This window comes from Choloepus didactylus, chromosome 15 (genome assembly GCF_015220235.1).
Source record: "Choloepus didactylus isolate mChoDid1 chromosome 15, mChoDid1.pri, whole genome shotgun sequence".
NCBI lineage: Eukaryota > Metazoa > Chordata > Mammalia > Pilosa > Megalonychidae > Choloepus > Choloepus didactylus.
In genome coordinates this window covers 44,075,433-44,097,241 of record NC_051321.1, presented here as the reverse complement: position 1 = coordinate 44,097,241, position 21,809 = coordinate 44,075,433, and the positions used below count along the sequence as shown (strand labels likewise).

The 21,809-nt window shown below is 36.8% G+C and overlaps 1 protein-coding gene across 2 annotated transcripts in view; it reads right to left on the bottom strand.

The window, feature by feature from the left end:
- Positions 1–7,393: 7,393 nt before the first annotated feature.
- HELLS (helicase, lymphoid specific) overlaps positions 7,394–21,809 on the bottom strand; it is a 51,407-nt gene continuing 36,991 nt past the window's right edge. For both annotated transcript variants that reach the window (XM_037805159.1, XM_037805160.1), the window contains 5 exons: positions 16,656–16,772; positions 16,136–16,295; positions 13,635–13,731; positions 13,483–13,559; positions 7,394–8,210 (listed from right to left, as the gene is read on the bottom strand). In XM_037805159.1, the coding sequence (XP_037661087.1) occupies positions 8,116–8,210; positions 13,483–13,559; positions 13,635–13,731; positions 16,136–16,295; positions 16,656–16,772 (546 nt within the window). In that variant the 3' untranslated portion in view covers positions 7,394–8,115. The remainder of the gene's footprint in view (positions 8,211–13,482; positions 13,560–13,634; positions 13,732–16,135; positions 16,296–16,655; positions 16,773–21,809) is intronic.

Sequence of the window (21,809 nt, the reverse complement as noted above, 5' to 3'; positions counted from 1 at the left end):
CCTGTTATATGTCATAACCAAGAGAAGTTTATTCTTGTTTGTCTTCCCCCACCCCAAACTCCCAAATCAACTGTTAAGGTTTTAGGAGGGTCTACTCACTCCGGTTTAAGAGAATTGCTCTCTTCACTTAAAGGTGCTCAAGCCAAACTTCTTTTTGGTCTCTTCAATCCAGGAAAATGCCTCAGAATTGCAGCCACATGTTTACAGTAAAGGAAAAAGGAGTATAACTTGGGCAAAAAGAGGATTCTTTTCTTCTTCAGAGAAATAAATCAGGTAGCATCATCATCCAAGAAGCGAAGACTTTTATTTGGTATAGAGGCATAATAGCACAGTAGAAAGATTCTGACTATGGTTTGAATTTTGGCTCTTACATTTGAGTGCTATTTCCTTTGTTAGTTTACTAATTATCATTAGTGAAACTGCTATTAATAAAAATAATATTTAGTAGTAGTGGCGGTGGTGATGGTACCTTTCATTTATTGAACATTAAATAGGAGACCCTGCATTAAGTACTTTATGTACATTGTATTATTTATCCATGATATCTTTGAGGCAAATTTTATTATTGAATTTAATGTTCTTTTGTGTATTAACCCATTTAATCCCCATGACATCCTTGAGGTAGGAGTTACTACCACCATGCTGTAGCACAGAACTAAGTTTATAAAAACAAAGAAATCATGTACCTTTCTCTTTAACAGCTAAAAATTTTTTTTTAATTATTCAGAAAAAGACATATTTAAAGAAAGATAATGATGAGTACTTACCAATGGAAGGCAGTTCAAAAGCTGCTCTCAATTCTAGGTAACATCAGAACTAACTCTAAGGGATGTCCGAATCTCCCCTTGGTTCTTGCCTATTACAACTCTGTTTTGCCAACAGCACTACTGCTTACTAGGAATAGAGTACATTTTGAAATACTAAATTAGGGAGATCTTTAGTGGGATGCCAAGGAAAGTTCCATGTCAGGACACATGGACACAACATTAAGCTGTTTCTAAGATGCTTTATAGGGCGTAGTCAATCACTTTATCTTTATTTGCATGGCAAATCTAGAGGCCATGCATACCTTACAGCTCCTTCACATTTAAATACTATAGCTGACTATAGAATTCTAGGCTGCAATTTTTTTCAACACACTGAAAATTTTACTCTATTTTCTTATTTTATTAAAATAGGACATCTAATCTCTGTTCCTTTGTGGGTGTGATCTGCTCTCTCCAGAAGCTATTTTACAAGATTCTTTGTCTTTGATGTTCTTACATTTTTCTAAATGCAACCAGGTGTGGGGTTTTCCTTATCTTTCCTATTTAACATGATAAATTAATTCATATGAGGTCTTTCTTTAATTCTCCTCAACTCTTGAGTCAGTATTTCTTTATCCCAAGGGTGGTTTATCTTTGTAAAACTTCTAATTCAATTCATATTTCCAACATGCTATCTTATCTCTGAGAATATTTATTTTGTTTTATTGAATTATTGATCTGAATGTCTCTTTAAAAAATTTTGAAATACTTTCAAACCCACAGGAGAGCTACAAAAATACAAATCCCATACAGAAAACTCCAATACACCCCCAATCCTCCATTCCCTCCAACTCCAACACTTTGCCACATTTGCCATATTCTTTCATCCATCCACCCAGCAATCCACTTTCTGAACACCTGAGTGCTCCCTGAACACTGAATAGTACCATGTATATTTCCTCAGAACAGATATTCACTTATGTATCCCCTTTAAGTGCAATTATCAAGTTGAAGAAATTTAACATCGACATAAAGCTTAGTGTATATTCCAATTTTTTCATATGTCCCAATGTCTTTTTGAGCCCTTCCTGTTCCACTCTGGATGGGAAGTCCCTCTGGCCACCTCCTGAGGTTGGGGCAGACAAATTCTCCCAGTATCTGCTTCCTCCAGAACTTGGACCAGATGCATAGACTGGCTCAACACCAAGCCAGTGAGGGATGGGAGACGGGCTAGCCAGGGTGCCAGAGACCCTATCATCTTTTTGATTTGATGCTCACCCGGTTACTGCAATTCTTTAATGGTTTTCTGTCTCTGTTACTGCAATCCTTTAACAGTTTTCTGTTTTGAGAATGATGTTTCTACCAGTCCTTGCTGATTGTTCAATGCCTTTGAGCTCATCTTTACCCTGGGAGCATCCTGACTGGCAATGTCGGGGGCAAAAAGCCCTTCTTAGCTTATGCTGTTCCAGGTGAGTTGAAGAGGGGAATATTCCCTCGGAGACCACGGTGTCAGCCTGAGCGTGACTGTTCTCCTTCCATAATACATCTCTATATCTCTGCCCTGTACACTAGTCTTTTTTTTTTTAATGAAAAAACTTTTCTCCTTTGATTTTAATGCATAGGCCAGGGCCTAGTGTTTAAAGGGAGTGAATGAAAGAGGAAAGGTGAGACACAGGCCAGTCCATATACTCTGCAAGTGAGGTTAAATCCGTTTTACAGATTAGGAAACTAAAGAAAATCAGTAACTAACCCAGTCAGTTAGCAAACTGAAAAACCTAGATTTAGGCCCAAGGGCATCACGGTACCAAGCTCATGTCCTTTCTACAATGCCATGCTGTAAAGTTAGGTCAAAACTCACATTTACAAAACCAGCTTTGGAATCTTATATAAGGTACAAATGCTTTATCTCTATACATCTTTGTGGTAATAAGGACAAAATATAAAAAGCTTTCAAAATCACCTTTCTAGATTGAGAGGATTGTGTTTTAAAACATCTACCTGTACTTATGAAAAGGTAGTATTTGGTACAGTATCTTATGAGGAGTAAGTGGAATGCCTAAAGGAATAAAAATATAAAACATTCAACTTACAATTCAGTCACGAAAGTAAACTAAGTATGTTATTTGTGGGATATACTTGCTAACGAAGCAATGGAACCATAAAACGTTAAGGGCATTTACTTTTTTTTTTTTTTTTTAAGTTCAAAACCAAAGTGAAGCCTGTAAAAGCAAGAATAAAGAACTAAAAGTCAATAAAAGCACTCATTTAATGTTTCAAAAAGACATTAGTGCTTTTTATAGACATCTTATAAATTATTACCTCAAACTACTAAAACTAAAAAAAAAAAATACACTATTGCTAAGACATGTTTCCTTGGAAATTTTTGGTGAATTTGTAGCAGTGACACCAAGTACCACTTTAATATTCAGGAACCAGCTAATAATATGGAAGACTGACTCACTGAACAAACAAGAGCCAAAGGAATCTCCTTTGGTAAAGATTATAGATGAACTCTGTTCTATAGTTCTAACTAGAACTGTGTGCTGGGGCTGTGGGAATAGGATGTCTTTAAGAGAGGACAGGAAGGCTTTCTGGTGGACCATCAGAACTGTTTGAACATACTGAAAGATTAACACTTCTAGAGAGTTTGGAGATAAACTGTTAATAGATTCAAGAATAAGTATTAACTTCAGGGCGGAAAAAGAAGCACATGAAAAAACAGTAAGAAAATATAATCATAGTAAATTCCATGGCTTACCTAGAGGATAACTAAGAACAGTGACCACTGATCCAACAAAAATTACTATGTAACTATAATGAAAAGATGTAAGGAACTTACACGTAGGTCATTATAAGCATTTTAGCTTTTATTTGAGTGGGATGAAAAGACTTCAGAATGTTTTGAAACAAGAAGTGACAATAATCTCAGTATATTTTTTGGAAACAAATATTCTGGTTGCTAGACTGAGAATAATAGACCGGAAGACAAAGGTGAAACCAGAGAAATGAATTAGCCCTACCTTGATGGTTGCTGATGTGCTCACAGACATAGGGGATTAGTGGTTTGATAGGCTGAGCTCTCCACCACAGGACTTGCTCGTGGGAAGACTGTTGCTGCAAAGGAGAGGCTAGGCCTCCCTATAATTGTGCCTAAGAGCCTCCTCCCGAATGCCTCTTTGTTGCTCAGATGTGGCCCTCTCTCTCTAGGTAAGCCAACTTGGCAGGTGAAATCACTGCCCTCCACCCTACATGGGATCTGACACCCAGGGGTGTAAATCTCCCTGGTAATGTGGAATATGACTCCCAGGGAGGAATCTAGACACAGCATCATGGGATGGAGAACATCTTCTTGACCAAAAGGGGGATGTGAAAAGAAATGAAATAAGCTTCAGTGGCAGGCAGATTCCAAAAGAAGCCTTACACACAATATAGACAACCCTTTTTAGGTTCTAATGAATTGGAATACCTAGCACTAAATACCTGGAACTATTAAACTACAACCTAGAACCCATGAATCTTGTAGACGATTGTATAAAAATGTAGTATATGAGGGGTGACAATGTGATTGGGAAAGCCATGTGGACCACACTCCCCTTTGTCCAGTTTATGGATGGAGTAGAAAAATGGGGTGGGGTGGAGTGGAAAGGAAGGCACCCAGTGTTCTTTTTTACTTTAATTGTTCTTTTTCACTTTAATTTTTATTCTTACTATTTTTGTGTGTGGTAATGAAAATGTCAAAAATTAATGTTGGTGATGAATGCACAACTATATAATGGTACTGCAAACAACAGAATGTATGCTTTGTTTTGTATGACTGTATGGTATGTGAATATATCTCAATAAAAATGAATTTTAAAAAAAGAAATTAATTAGAAGGATATTGCAATAAAGGGTGGTTAACAATGCAAGTAGGGATATGTGACTGGATTCTGGACTTAGGCAGCTGCCATTTTTTGATATTAAAAAACGCAAGAGAAGCAAATTCAGGTTGGAGAAGATGAGAGGTTCAGATTCAGACATGACAGTTTAAGAAGATATCATGCATCCAAGTTAAAATGCCAAGCAGGCATTTTTTATCACAAGGGGGAAAAGAAAGCCACTGAAACCTTATTTTGTTGCCTAAGAGACTTCAAAATAGAGTCAAGAGGCTGTCCTGAAGGTTACTCCTATGCAAGCTTCAGCTACATATGCCAAATGGCCACAGCATGATAAGTCCAAATCAACAGTCCCGAAAACCCTAAAGATCTGAGACTCTGTAAGTTTCACTCATTAAGTTTACTCTTCAGAAACTTAAATCCTCTAGAGAGCTCCTATGCCACCTAAGTCCCAAAACCCAGAGGCAACAGCCTCTTCAAAAACATCAACCAGTTGCATCCCCTTTTCCCACAATGTCAATACCGCTTTTTTTAACATGAACAAGTTAGGGTGGTAACTGTCTAGACATCCCTGAAGATCAGGAAAATGATTAAACTAGAGGAAGGGTAGCAACAGACAAGATGGAATTTAACATAGGATTATGAATACTGAATCTATATAATTTTTTCACTGTTGCTAGGGTATTAGAATAGCTAGAAGGAAAGAACTGAAATGGTGGAACTGTAAACCATAACATTCCTCGAAATTTGCCCTATAGCTACTTGTGAAACTCTAAGTGTAAAGTTATCGTCCTTTTGCATATATGTTCTATTTTACAATAAGGAAATAACTGAAAGTGTAGAACTATAACCCATAACAGTCTCTGAAAATTGCACTTGAAAAGTTATCACTTCTATGTAAATATGTTATATTCCACAATTAAAAAAAAATAAATAAAGTCAAGCAGGCAGTTGGATATCTGAGTTTGAGTTCGGATAAAGGTTCTGGTAAAGATACAAAATGAAATTATTAAGGGCATCTCCAGCCGTGCTTGAGACATTCCAATGTTTAAGGATCAGAGAAGAGATTGAACCAGCAAAAGAGACTGAAAAGGAGAAGCCAGAGAAGTAGGAAGAAAACCAAGCAAATATGTATTCTAGAAGCCAACTAAAGAAATGACTTTTTTGGAGAAGAGTAAGCAACTGTAAGAAATGATGCTGATAGATCAAGTAAAATGAGGTCATGGAGGTTCCTGGTGACTGTAACAAGAACTGCTCCAAAGGCTGATGGGGATGAAAGTGTGACTGAAATAGGTTCAGGAAAAAAATGGAAGTTTCAAAAAACTGAAGACAGTGAAGATAGTTACAACTTTTTCAAGGAGTTCTGCTGTGAAAGAAATAAATTAGGCTTTTTAGTTGGCTCTAGCTAGGACAGACAATATACCCACAGTAATGGGAAAGAAAGGCACATGAACATATATGCTGGTAGGTTTATAGATGTAGTGGCAGCAACTTCTGGAAGATTTTTTTCTGATTGTTTCCACTGTCTCAGTGAAACATGGAGCAAGGTGAGAGGTAGAAGATACTGGAGACAAGAGGAAAGAGATAGAGCTCTGAAACAGTTACTTAGAATGTGAGAGAACAGGCTAGGAAAATTTAGTACGACTACTGAGTGGCATTAAGCAATCTACTGAAGTCATGACCATGAATTTCAAGGGAGACTAGCCAGGGTGGCTGTGCGATGGTACACATTTTCATTTTTAAAAAAACCTGCTACGTGCTGTTTTTTACATTAAATGTCCTCTGAAAATATTTTTGTGTGTGTCCTAGTTCTATTATTGCAAGGCACAGAAAATAGTATCTACATTTGAATAAACATGGCAATAAGAATAATGTTTTCCCATAAGGTTAATAAGCAGCACATAAATGTATGGTTTAGGGAGCAATTCCCCTCTCCCAGGGTGCGTTCGGATTTGCTCTTCCTCACAGTCTGATATCCTTCCATACAGAGCCAAAATTGTTCTCTTTGGTCTTTATGTTCCTCTTTTAGAGATTCCAAATTACACTCCTAAGTCTTGTTTTCTTTCTGGTCCTATTTACCCCTCCTATGAATAATTTTCAGCATCTCCATTGTTCTATTCTTGTTTACATAATTTATCAGCACTTCCAATTTCTGGTCTTTTGTGAAGACCCTACAGCGACTTCCAGAGCCTTCTCATTTTAAGCCGATGTCCAGATGAACTCTTAATATGGCATTGTACCGGTTCCATGTCCTTTAATGCAATCTTGTGGGGGCAGACATATTAGTGGGGATTAAGTTGGAACATTTGGATTAGGTTGTTTCTATGGAAATGCGCCCCACCCAACTGTGGGTGGTAACTCTGGATAATTTCCATGGAGGTGTGGCCCCGTTCACTCAGCATGGGCCTTGATTAGTTTGCTGGAGCACTATAACAGCTCAGACAGAAGGAGCGGGCTTGCTACAGCCAAGAGGGACACTGAAGAATGCACAGAAGCTGAGAGAGTAGTTGCAGTTGAGAGACAGTTTGAAGATGGCCGTTGAAAGCAGACTTTTGCTCTGGAGAAACTAAGAGAGGACAAACACCCCAAGAGCAACTAAGAGTGACATTTTTGAGGAACTGCAGCCAAGAGAGGAACGTCCTGGGAGAAAGTCATTTTGAAACCAGAACTTTGGAGCAGACGCCAGCCACATGCCTTCCTAGCTAACAGAGGTTTTCTGGACACCACTGGCCATCCTCCAGTGAAGGTACCCGATTGCTGATGTGTTACCTTGGACATTTTATGGCCTTAAGACTAACTGTGTAACCAAATAAACACCCTTTTATAAAAGCCAATCCACCTCTGGTGTATTGCATTCAGGCAGCATTAACAAACTAGAACAGGCATATACTTAGAACAGTAGTGAAATACACCAACCAAATCAGCATAATAATGTTGAATCTCTTCGCCAAAGTTTTGGTACCATCATTTCAACTGAATTTTACTTTTCTGAAAAAATAATCTGATGAGCTCACTTTATAATGAACATTTATTTGGTAAACTATCTTATAGAAATAGACTCTAAAATCACACAATTCCTTATTTAAACAACATAAAGCATAATCCCAATCTCCCCCATCAAAAGCCTACTCCATAACTGAAGTACCAAAAACCCATGAACTGTCCTGCTAAAAGAAAGGGGGGAAAACATTTACTAAACTTCCACAGGAAGACTGTATAAACCTGGCAGTGGGTTAAGTACATCAGCCTGTACCCAAGAGTACTACCGAGTCTCAAAAATTAGCTGGAAATCTAAACTTAATATGAATACTTATTTGTTCTTAATAAGGCTCAGAAAAATACCATCTATTAAGTATGCAATGGTGCTAGTTACATTATATAAACTGATAAAAGTAATAAAAAAAAGTAAAGTGGTCAATCTGGATTTCGAAACCAATATAGGTAAATCACTAGATGTAAACAAGAACTTTTAAAAGTCATTCTTTAGCTCCAATTTAAAACAAGCATTCAGGACTGGAATCTTCAGAATTTTCTAATATCTTGAAAATCCCCATCTTCTCTTTAACTTGTCTTGAGGCATTCATTTGATCTAAAAAACAATATTAAAATAGGTGCTTTTAAAATGAATAAGAACCTGGAAAGGAAATCTTACAACAAATGTCTCCTATTTTGTTATGAGTCATGTGTCAAAAGTTTAAAACACAGAAATACAGGTCATTCTATTCCTTAATAAGAGGTAATAATAGTAGCAAAAGCCAGAAAGTACACCAGTGGGTAACTGCTTTTATTACTGCAACCAGCCAATTTATAAAGCAATGAACATAATACTAGTTTGAATTACGTTCTCAGAGTTTAAAAAAAAAAAGAACTTATTCATGTTTAATTTAAAACCTCAGAAGAAAGATACCATGAAAGATTATCTTTATACATACTGCATTTGCCAAGATGTGGCCTTTTAAATTTTTGTACATACGATGAGTATGAAATGAAATCTATACAGGTTTTAACTGCATTATTCTAATTTTCAGGGAGGTTGAAGCATCTTTGTATGCTCATTAGCCATTTTTTTTCCTCTCTTGGCAATTACCTGCTCATGATATCCATTTTTCTTGTTGATCTATATTTAGAAATTATAAACCTGTCTGCCATGTTTGTGATTTGTGTTTTTTCTTTGTTTCTGGTGTCTTCTGTTACGTACCAGTCTTTAACATTAATATAATAAAACGTCAATTTTCCATTTTGTTTGCAAGTTTCATTTCTTGTTTAAGAATCCTTTTCCTATTCTAAAGGCATAAATATATTTTCCTATCTTTTTAAATTTAAAAGTTTTGCTTTTGAAATTTAGGTTTTGAATATATAGATTGTTAATTCACCTAAAATTTGTTCTTGAGCACTGAGCGAAGTAAGGTTCCAAGTTTATTTTCTCCTTGTTGATTACTAAGCGTCTCAGCATTATGAATTGAGTAACAGGAATTTCCCCCTTTCTGGTGGGAAATACCATTTCTATCAGTTCATTAATTTTCCATGGAAGTTTGATTTGCCTTTCTAAGTTTTGCCATAATGTACCACTAATCAATTTATTTTATCATGAGCTAATTCAATACAAACAGCCTCTCATATTTCCTTGAAAAGTCACACTGGGATTTTAATTAAAAGAGCAATGCAAAGAATATAAATTAATTTGGGAAATACTTATTTTTTTATATTAAACATTCATATCCATAAATCTGTATATTTATTCAGTCCTTCAATTTTATTACTTTCTCCATAAAAGTATTATAGAAATTTTATATTTAATCCTAAGCATGTTATAGTTTTGTTGCTACTGTATATATCTCATTTTGTAAACAATTATTGCTGTTAAAAGCAAATACATGGAATAGCTAGCAGTAAATACCTGAAACTATCAAACTACAACCCAGAACCCATGAATCTTGCAGATGACTGTATAAAAACGTAGCTTATGAGGGGTGACAATGTGATTGGGAAAGCCATATAGACCACACTCCCCTTTGTCCAGTGTATGGATGGATGAGTAGAAAAATGCCCCCCCCCAAAAGGCGCCCAGTGTTCTTTTTTACGTTAATTGTTCTTTTTCACTTTAATTTTTATTCTTATTATTTTTGTGTATGTGGTAATGAAAATGTTCAAAAGTTAATTTTGGTGATGAACGCACAACTATATAATGGTACCATGAACAACTGAATGTATGCTTTGTATGACTGCATGGTATGTGACTATATCTCAATAAAAATGAATTAAAAAAAAAGCAAATACAAATAACTTTGTCTCTTGCTTACTGACTTTTACTCTTCTAATCTATTTTTATTATCTTACAGCACTAATTAGGACCTCTGTATAGTGTTGCACATTGTAGGGTGGGAATAAGAGCTGTAAAAGCTGTTATCCTTGATGGTTCTTGATTTTAATAATAAGTCCCCAGATGGACATGCACACTCTATCAGATAAAAACATTCTTCTTTATATCTAATTTTAAGAATTGTATAGATTATGATGTTATACATCAAATGGCTTTTTGGTATCTAATGAAGTAATCATCTAGTTATTCTCCTTTCTTCAGTTAAAGTGAATTATATTAATATTTTCAGATGTTAAACTACCCTTATATACCTTATATACTGATTCTTTTGATTTGATAATTTATTTAGGATTTAGCCATAATGCTTTCTTTTTCTCATATTTTTTCTTAATTATTTCAAAGTTAAAATTCACATGAAAATGCAAAGGAAGAGCTAAAACAATCTTGAAAACTAACAAGGTTGAAGGACTCACACTTTCCAATTTCAAACTTAAAGCTACAGTAATCAAGACAGTGCGGTCCTAGCATAAGGACAGATACATGGATCAATGGGACAGAATTAAAGAGTACAGAAATAAACCTGTAAATTTATGGTCAATTGATTATCAAACAGATGCCAAAACAACTCAATGGGGAAACAATAATCTTTTCAACAAATGGGGCTAGAACCATTAGATAATGACATACAAAAATATGAATTTAGGTCCTTCTATCATATTCTACACGAAAATTTACTCAAAGTAGATCACAGACCTATATGTAAGAGTTAAAACTATAAAACTTAGGAGAAAACATCATGACCTTGGGCTAGGCAAAGATTTTTTCAGATGAAATACCAAAGCACAAGTGGTAAAAGAATAAAATGGACAAACTGGACTTCATAAAAATTAAAAACTTTTGTGCTTCAAAACACACCAATCAAGAAAGTAAAAAGAAAAGCCAGACTTAAAAAATATTTGCAAAGCAATTATCTGATAGAAGACCTGTATCCAGAATATATAAAGAATTCGACTCAATAATAAGAAAGAACCCAATTTAAAACAAATAAAAAAAAAAAAAAAACCCAGGACCTGATTTGTCTCTTTACACAGTATAAATATTCCTATCATCACCTATTTCAAATTACCAGCATAATATCACTGAAACTGGACTTGGGAAAACACGAGCAGCAGTGTACCATTATATAGCATTTCTACCGTACCTATATGATACAAATAATCTCAAGGGCAGAGACACCAGTAATATGTTGTCAAATAATTATAACATGAGTTTTGAATATTATTTTTTTAAAAAGTAATTTGTTAGTTTACCTGATTTAGATTTAAAAAATGGTTATGTTCACCAAATGACTCACAGCATACCACTGATTCTATCCCTAAATACTTCAGCATTCAGCTCCTATGGCATTTTCTTTCATAACCACAATATACTTATCATACTTTAAAAATGTGACAATATATTAATTCCATATCATTTACATTCAAATTTCTCTACTTGTCCCAAGAAAAATTTTAACAGCTCTTTTTACCTTTTTAAACCAGGATTCAAATAAGTTCCACACATTACATTTGATTATATGTCTTCAGTCACTTTTTATCTAAAACAGTCCCCTTTGATTTTTTTTCCCCCACAACAATAACATTTTGGAAGGTCCAGGCCAGCTGTCTGATAAAATATCCCATAGTCTGGATGATTCACGTCGTCATTTAACTTTTGTTCTGCCCTTCTCTGTAACTTCTCACAAATTGCAAATTAGGTTTTAGAGACTCGATTAGATTCAGGTTAAACGTATAACAAGAATACGTTATAAGTGATGCTGTATGCTTCATATCACATCACGCATCAGGAGGCACATAATGTCAGGTCATTTACTTTTAGTGTTACTAAATTTGGTCAATGATTTTAAGTGGTGCCCATTATCTCTCCAAATACACTGTTATACAACTTTTTACCTAACGGTTTTAGCACCCACTGATAATTCTTGCCTGAATCAACTTCATAAGGAGATGCAAAATTGTGAATTAAAATTATCATTCCACCACCTTTAATAGTCAGTATTCTTCTGTTAAAAAAAGGGAGCTTTCTCTCCACCCCCCCCCCCTTCTCTCACTGCTAGTTAACTACCTTCTCTGAAAGACAGCCTATAAAGACAAAACTATACAAATCATGAGGGTCTCCCGAAGAACTAAAATTCTACTTTTTTACTAGGTGTATTTAAGTTTAAGAAATGAATGGAGAGTAGTCTCTGCCCCCATTTTATGATCCAGGTACTACCATTCCACATACTAGCACAATTCAACTAGCTCTTTTATACTGTGGAGTGAAAAACTCTTCACAATAAAAGGAACCAAGGCTCCTTGGAAAAATGGCAGATAACAGGGCTGGGGCAGGAAATTTACAAGATAAGAACAAGTCTAGGATATTTTGTTGTGCCAGAAATGAAGCTATCAAATGGGGTCATATAAAAAAGGCACAGGAGTCAATGTGAAGGGGCTACCATTGGTTAAAGTGAGACAATGTTAGGAAAATATTAATGATGACCATGTATTGAAACACATCAAATATATGAAGTCCATGAGTTAGTTTATAAAGACACACACAAAAAAACCCACACAAACACTTCACTGGTCACCACTGTAGGTTACTGAGGCTCATTATTCTAAATATTGAACATATACCCTGCCTTTCCTATATGGATTTTATCTGAGGATAATAAAAGATAAATGAAAGTTTTTTCTTAATAAAGGAATGCCAGCTATGAAGGAACAGAACAAGAAAATCATCATTTTGCAAACCGTAAGGAATTAATGGATCTAAACAATGATTAACAATGGATGCTAAAACCATCAGGTTAAATAAAGTTTACAGGGAATTTGATAATATTAAGATCAGCCTGATGCTACTAACTAATCTTAGCTCACTAAAAATAAAAAAGTTAGACACCATGTGATCTTGGTATAATGTTAAACAAGAGAACAAAAGCACTACTATTCTTGAATAAAAAAAAATGTGGAATCTGAATTTAATTAAGCCTGTGGAGCTATTTACGCATTTATAGGAAATACGTAGATTGAGGAACAAAATTAAAGGATGTCACGAGGAAAGTAACCAACCAATTCCAGAATGTGAGTTATTTTATAGGACAAATCATCCAGTTTCTCCAATAGATGAATGGCAAGGAAAAACAAAACAGAGGAGGATGTTATGGAAGAAAAGACATAACAGTCAAAGTGTAAATTTGAGACAACCATGAAAATGTGAATATGAACTGGATATTAGATGACATTAAGGAATTAGTGCCAAAATTCCTTCAATGTAAATGGCATAGTGGTTATGTTTCAAAGCATGTTCCTTTCAGTAAAAGATGCATAATGAAGTATTTAAGGGTAAAAAGTTATGATGAAGGATGGCAATGAACCAAGATGGGTTAACTGTTGCTAAATACCAAGGCTGAATGACTAAAAACTATGCGTTTATTATATTATCCTCTCTATGTGTAAATTTCAAGGTTTCCATAAAAAATAACAAGAAAGATACTTACCAATGAGGTCACTTCGATCCAGCAACAACTCTAGATCTTTATCACTAATGACTTTCTCTCTTGATCCTTTTACTTCCCTATAGAAAATAATATTCATTTATATGAATAAATCAAAGCTATGAATTATTTTATAAAATTTTAAAAGATTTTACCTTTCATAATCTCTCGATTTCAGTAATTCCATTAATTCCTTAGGATCTAAGAAGGTCTTGGATGGACTTAATCCAGATTTACCACCTTTGAAATGATCTAGAAAAAAAATTTCAAGAGATTCAAGACATTAAAATTCCTTTTAAAACCACAATATGAAACATTAGAAACCTATCAGAATGGCTTACATGAAAAAAGACTAAATCAAGTGCTGGCAAGGATGAACAACTGAAACTTTCATACTCTGCTGGGAGAGGTATAAAATGAAAAGGTATACACACCCGAGAAAAGGTTCAGTATCCTATAGTTAAACATACACCTACCTATGAGCAAGTAAATGTGTATGTTCACAAAGACTTTGACAAAAATATCCAGAGCAGTTTATTCATAATAGCATTCATAAATTTCATGAGTAAAATAAAAAAAAAAACGCTGGAAACAACCCAAACCACCGCCATCAAGAAAATGGATAAATTACTAAGCAAGGAAAAAAAAGACAAACTTCTGATAATACATAATACAACACAGATGAATCCCAAATTACATTGAACAAAAGTAGCCGGACCAAAAAACAAACAAACAAACAAAAAACAAAAAACAAAAAAAACCCACAAACACAGACTTATGAATGAATCCATGTATGAAGTTAAGAAAAACAAAATTAATCTATATGACAGAATCAGAATACTGGCTGCCTTCTAGTGGGGTGCAGAGGTACATGGGGAAAATGACAGGAAAGGATACAAAAAGAAACTTTCTTGGATGATAGAAATGTTCATTATCTTTATCTGAAAGACAGTTGCATGAGTGTAAATATTTGCCAAAATTCATCACACCCTACACCTGTATCATACCTCAACAAAGCACTGTCAGCATTTAAAAGATTTTCAAAATTTTCTGTCAAATTAATAGCTTAAATATTGAAAACAGAATTTAGGAAAATAAAACTAGAGATACCTTATCTAAATTTAGACTATATTCAATATTTAAAAAAATATATAATGTATCTCATCATTCAAATTCCTAAAACAACACTGGTGAACATTTTTTAACTTGCATAAAACCTTACAAAAGATACAGCCTCAAGATCTATGGTCTAACAATGCAAATTCCAACTAAAATCTGAATATTCCACCAACTCAAAGGAATTGTTTGAAAATCTAATCCACATGTACTGATTTGGTTCTGTTACATACCCCATAAAAGGCCATGTTCTTTTAATCTAGTCTTGTGGGGGCAAACCTATCATGGGTGGGACATTTTGATTGGATTGTTTCCATGGAGACGTGACCCTTTCCATTCAAGGTGGGTTTTAATCCTTTACTGGAATCCTTCAAGAGAGCTCACAGAAGCTGAGAGAGACATTTTGGAGAGAACCTAAAATATGTAATCCAGAGTTTGCCCCTGGGAGAAGCTAAGAGAGATGCAAAGACTGAAGCCCAGAGACATTTTGGAGAAAGTCATGGAAACCAGACACCAAACCCAAAAGAGGACCAGCAGACTCTGGCCATGTGCCTTCCCATGTGAGAGAGGAACCCTGGATGCCATCGGCCTTTCTTCAGAGAAGGCATTGTCCTGTTGATACCTTAACTGGGAAATTTTCATAGTCTTACAACTATTAATTTGTGAATAAACCCCCCATTGTAAAAGCCAATACATTTCTGGTATATTGCACTTTGGCAGCTTTAGCAAACTGGAACATCGCATTTCCCTCAAAACAGATAACATGGAAAAAGTATTTGTAATTAGAAAGATAGCACAAAATTGGTAGTGATTTTTATCATAATTAAGATGCTCCCACTTCTCTAGGAGTGACACAGAGGATTTTCTAACTTTTCTTCAAGTAGTCATCAACCCATTTATCCAAATAGAATTTTATGTAGAACAAATAAAAAACCTTCTCGAAGAAATCTTAGGTTACAGAACATAGCCTTACCCACTTTATATCCCCTTAGGAATTTTTTTAAACTGAAAAACACTATATTTCTAAAGCACTATGTACCAAACTATTAAAAAAAGGCATGCTGCAGTCAGTTTGGTCAACAGTGAGTTAAACAGATTTCTTTATAGCACTACTTCAATGTATGTTTCATATTCTAATACTTAATATATTGAACTTGTGAAGAAACACAAAGTTTCCTTAAAGCTCTTTGGCTAGCAAATCTCTTTATCAGGAATATCTATTAACATCCTGCTAAATGCTCCCCTAGAAAGTACAGGATATAGCAACTAAAAATTATCCTTGATCACTTTCTCTTCCCCTCTGCTATTCATCTAGACATGCAATAATAATTTTCTTCTTTTTTTGGGTCACTAACTTGAGCAGGTTCAAATCCCCCCACCGGCTATTTAAATTGTACTATATTAACCCACATTAATGAAATAAATTCTTAAAAATAAATAAAATAAAATAAAATAAAACAAAATAAAATAAATAAAATAAAATTTCAAGACACATGATAAGACAAATGAAGCAAAAAAGTAGTACATAGATATTATTTACTTTTGTGGATGATCAACTTTTCCAATTTTCTTTTAGCAGCTGCTCTTTCCACAATTTTCTGATCGATAGTATTTGCTGTAACAAGGCGATATACAACAACTGGCTTTGTTTGACCAATTCTATGACATCTATCCTGGGCCTGAAGATCAGACTGGGGATTCTAAGTTAAAAAGGAAAATAACATTATAACAATACTAGGTTAAAATTATGGTAAAGTCAACTGTAATGGTAACTTCTGGATAAAATTATCATCTCATATACCCTTGGCAATCCTAAAAACAAAACAAAACACATACCAACCAAAACAACCTTTAAATACCTAAAAGGAAACATGTTTGAGTTTTTATGTGTAGAAAACTTGATAAAGAAATTATTCTTAGTTGAAAAAGGAAACTTAAAAAAAAATAGATAAATGAAATTGCTAAGTGTACAATGAAAGATAAAAAATTCAGAATGGAAATATTATCAACATATTGCTAATTAATCATTAACATTCTACTATACTTTACTTCCAACTTACCCAATCACTATCATAAATGATAACTGTGTCTGCTGCAGTCAAGTTAATGCCCAGACCACCAGCTCGTGTACTCACTAAGAAGATAAATACTTCCAGATCTGTGTTGAAGTTGTGCATCTAAAGCAATAATAATAATAAACTAGTAAATAAAAAACTAAGTTTGACCATGACTAGGGAAAAACTTGTTTTTAATTACAATTGCTAAAGGCTTATCCAAGGAGAGGCCAAACCAATCATTTGGATCTATAAAACAATTACACTGACTAATAAAACCTGCTCAGGTTAATTTCACTTATTTCTCCAAGCACCTTTTTTAATAAGGGGATTTTAACATTGTCAAAACCATATATTGCAAGAGAACCTCAGATGGTGGCTAGGTGAAAGAAAAAACACCTCCGTGAAAAATACTAGATAAAAACCAGAAAGTGACCCAGAACACCAGCTACAGCGATGCAACAGCCAGACAAGGTCTGCTAAATCCACAGAGACCGTGCACTTGGTGAAATTGGGAGTCTGCATTCTGAAATGAGTGAGTAAGCCAGCTGAAAGTCCCGTGGCTGTGCTGCGGTGTGGGGAAACGGTGGGTTGGCGTTTGGAGACAGACTAGTTCTTTTAAACAAACAAACAAACAAACAAACAAAAAACCCGGGAGCAGCTGCAGATATAGCAGTGAGAACTGTGCAGCGAAGCACTGCAGGAGTGGGCTGTAGCCAACGCCTCGGTGTCTGGCATGGAGGATAGCCCTCCCCACACCCACTGCTGATTGTCCTGGGGGCCAGAGGGCCAGAGGGGAGAGCCAAAAGGAGAAAGAAACCATGCCCCTTGCAGCCGGCTTCCCGGCATGCTGGCGACACTCCTGCCCGGGGCCAGACCCAAAGCCCAGAGCCGTGCCAGGAAACCCAGTCTGACGGGGAGTGTATCCCACGGTACTGCGCACACGCCACAATATCGGCCGTGGACAGTGGCCTTGGGTGCACCCACAGCTACCTGTCCCAGAGCTGGGAAGGCGGCACTGTGCGAAAAGGGGGGGGGGGGGGGGTTGGGACGCTCCATTCAGCCATTTTTGCATCAGGCTGGGAGCACGCCAGCATGGCCTAGCGGCCCGAGGCTTCCCTTGAGGGAAGGCGTGCACTTGTGACACAGCACAGCCTTCCCTCAGCAGAGGTCCTGGAAGATCACAGCTATCAAGCAAAGCAAATGCCAAGAGGCCAAAAACAACAGAAAATGTTAAAGCATTTGCTAAAACCAGACGATACGGAGAACCCAATCCCAAACACCCAAATCAAACGATCACAAGAGACACAGTACTTGGCCCAGTTAATCGAAGGACTACAGTCAAAGAATGAGAGCATGGCACAGGATATAAAAAACATGAAGAATATGGCACAGGATATAAAGGACATAAAGAAGACATTAGAAGAGAATAAAGAAGAAATTGCAAGAGTAAATAAAAAAACAGAAGATCTTATGGAAATAAAAGAAATTGTTGGCCAAATTACAAAGACTCTGGATACTCATAATACAAGATTAGAGGAAGTTGAACAACGACTCAGTGTCCTAAAGGACCACAGAACAGAAAATGAAAGAACAAAAGAAAGGAGAAAAAAATTGAAAAAATTGAAATGGATCTCAGGGATGTGAGAGATAAAATAAGATGTCCAAATTTAAGACTCATTGGTGGCCCAGAAGGGGAAGAGAAGGGTAAAGGTCTAGAAAGAGTATTCAAAGAAATTGTTGGGGAAAACTTTCCAAACCTTCTATATAATATAAATACACAAAACATAAATGCCCAGTGAACTCCAAATAGAATAAATCCAAATAAACTCACTCCAAGACATATTCAGATCACACTGTCAAATACTGAAGGGAAGGAGCAAGTTCTGAAAGAAGCAAGAGAAAAGCAATTCACCACATACAAAGGAAACAACATAAGACTAAGTTGTGACTACTTAGTGGCCACCATGGAGGCAAGAAGGCAGTGGCACGACATATTTAAAATTCTGAGAGAGAAAAATTTCCAACCAAGAATACTTTATCCAGCAAAACTCTCCTTCAAATTTGAGGGACAGCTTAAAATTTTCACAAACAAATGCTGAGAGATTTTGCCAAAAAAAGACCTGCTCTACTTCAGATACTAAAGGGAGCCCTACCAACAGAGAAACAAAGAAAGGAGAGAGAGATACAGAGAATTTTAACAGACATCTAGAGAACCTTACATCCCAGATCACCAGGACACACATTTTTCTCCAGTGATCATGGATCTTTCTCCAGAATAGACCACATGCTGGGACATAAAAAAAGCCTTAATAAATTAAAAAAAAAAAAAGAATATATTCAAAGCACATTCTCTGACCACAATGGAATACAAATAGAAGTCAATAATCTTTGGCTCGTAACTCCACTATTTACTTCCTACATGATATAAAATACACAAACTCTAATGACGAATCAGTGGTTTCGGACTCCATGTAAAATACGTAATTTTTGACAAGAACTATATAAAGGCGGGTGAATGGAGGAGTATAGGAACATAGTTTAGGAGAGGCAGGGCAAGATGGCAGACTGGTGAGCTGTATGTTTTAGTTACTCCTCCAGGAAAGTAGGTAGAAAGCCAGGAACTGCGTGGACTGGACACCACAGAGCAATCTGACTTTGGGCATACTTCATACAACACTCATGAAAACGTGGAACTGCTGAGATCAGCGAAATCTGTAAGTTTTTGCGGCCAGGGGACCCGCGCCCCTCCCTGCCAGGCTCAGTCCCGTGGGAGGAGGGGCTGTCAGCTCCGGGAAGAAGAAGGGAGAACTGCAGTGGCAGCCCTTATCGGAAACTCATTCTACCGATCCAAACTCCAACCATAGATAGACTGAGACCAGACACCAGAGAATCTGAGAGCAGCCAGCCCAGCAGAGAGGAGACAGGCATAGAAAAAAAACAACACGAAAAACTTCAAAATAAAAGCGGAGGATTTTTGGAGTTCTGGTGAACATAGAAAGGGGAAGGGCCCTGAGGCGCATATGCAAATCCCGAAGAAAAGCTGATCTCTCTGCTCTGTGGACCTTTCCTTAATGGCCCTGGTTGCTTTGTCTCTTAGCATTTCAATAACCCATTAGATCTCTGAGGAGGGCCAGTTTTTTTTTTTTTTTTTTTTTCAATCCTTTTTTCTTTTTCTAAAACAATTACTCTAAGAAGCCCAATACAGAAAGCTTCAAAGACTTGCAATTTGGGCAGGTCAAGTCAAGAGCAGAACTAGGAGAGCTCTGAGACAAAAGGCAATAATCCAGTGGCTGAGAAAATTCACTAAACACCACAACTTCCCAAGAAAAGGGGGGTGTCCGCTCACAGCCATCATCCTGGTGGACAGGAAACACTCCTGCCCATCGCCAGCCCCATAGCCCAGAACTGCCCCAGACAACCCAGTGTGACGGAAATGCTTCAAATAACAGGCACACACCACAAAACTGGGCGTGGACATTAGCCTTCCCTGCAACCTCATCTGATTGTCCCAGAGTTGGGAAGGTAGAGCAGTGTGAATTAACAAAGCCCCATTCAGCCATCATTTCAGCAGACTGGGAGCCTCCCTACACAGCCCAGCAGCCCAGAACTGCCCTGGGGGGACGGCACTCACCTGTGACATAGCACAGTCATCCCTCAACAGAGGACCCGGGGTGCACGGCCTGGAAGAGGGGCCCACTTGCAAGTCTCAGGAGCCATACGCCAATACCAAGGACTTGTGGGTCAGTGGCAGAGACAAACTGTGGCAGGACTGAACTGAAGGATTAGACTATTGCAGCAGCTTTAAAACTCTAGGATCACCAGGGAGATTTGATTGTTAGAGCCACCCCCCCTCCCTGACTGCCCAGAAACACGCCCCATATACAGGGCAGGTAACACCAACTACACACGCAAGCTTGGTACACCAATTGGACCCCACAAGACTCACTCCCCCACTCACCAAAAAGGCTAAGCAGGGGAGAACTGGCTTGTGGATAACAGGTGGCTCGTGGATGCCACCTGCTGGTTAGTTAGAGAAAGTGTACTCCACGAAGCTGTAGATCTGATAAATTAAAGATAAGGACTTCAATTGGTCTACAAATCCTAAAAGAACCCTATCAAGTCCAGCAAATGCCACGAGGCCAAAAACAACAGAAAATTATAAAGCATATGAAAAAAACAGACGATATGGATAACCCAAGCCCAAGCACCCAAATCAAAAGAACAGAAGAGACACAGCACCTAGAGCAGCTACTCAAAGAACTAAAGATGAACAATGAGACCATAATACGGGAGACAAAGGAAATCAAGAAGACCCTAGAAGAGCATAAAGAAGACATTGCAAGACTAAATAAAAAAATGGATGATCTTATGGAAATTAAAGAAACTGTTGACCAAATTAAAAAGATTCTGGACACTCATAGTACAAGACTAGAGGAAGTTGAACAACGAATCAGTGACCTGGAAGATGACAGAATGGAAAATGAAAGCATAAAAGAAAGAATGGGGAAAAAAATTGAAAAAATCGAAATGGACCTCAGGGATATGATAGATAATATGAAACGTCCGAATATAAGACTCATTGGTGTCCCAGAAGGGGAAGAAAAGGGTAAAGGTCTAGGAAGAGTATTCAAACAAATTGTTGGGGAAAACTTCCCAAATCTTCTAAACAACATAAATACACAAATCATAAATGCTCAGCGAACTCCAAATAGAATAAATCCAAATAAACCCACTCCGAGACATATACTGATCACACTGTCAAACACAGAAGAGAAGGAGCAAGTTCTGAAAGCAGCAAGAGAAAAGCAATTCACCACATACAAAGGAAACAGCATAAGACTAAGTAGTGACTACTCAGCAGCCACCATGGAGGCAAGAAGGCAGTGGCACGATATATTTAAAATTCTGAGTGAGAAAAATTTCCAGCCAAGAATACTTTATCCAGCAAAGCTCTCCTTCAAATTTGAGGGAGAGCTTAAATTTTTCACAGACAAACAGATGCTGAGAGAATTTGCTAACAAGAGACCTGCCCTACTGGAGATACTAAAGGGAGCCCTACAGACAGAGAAACAAAGAAAGGACAGAGAGACTTGGAGAAAGGTTCAGTACTAAAGAGGTTCGGTATGGGTACAATAAAGGATATTAATAGACAGAGGG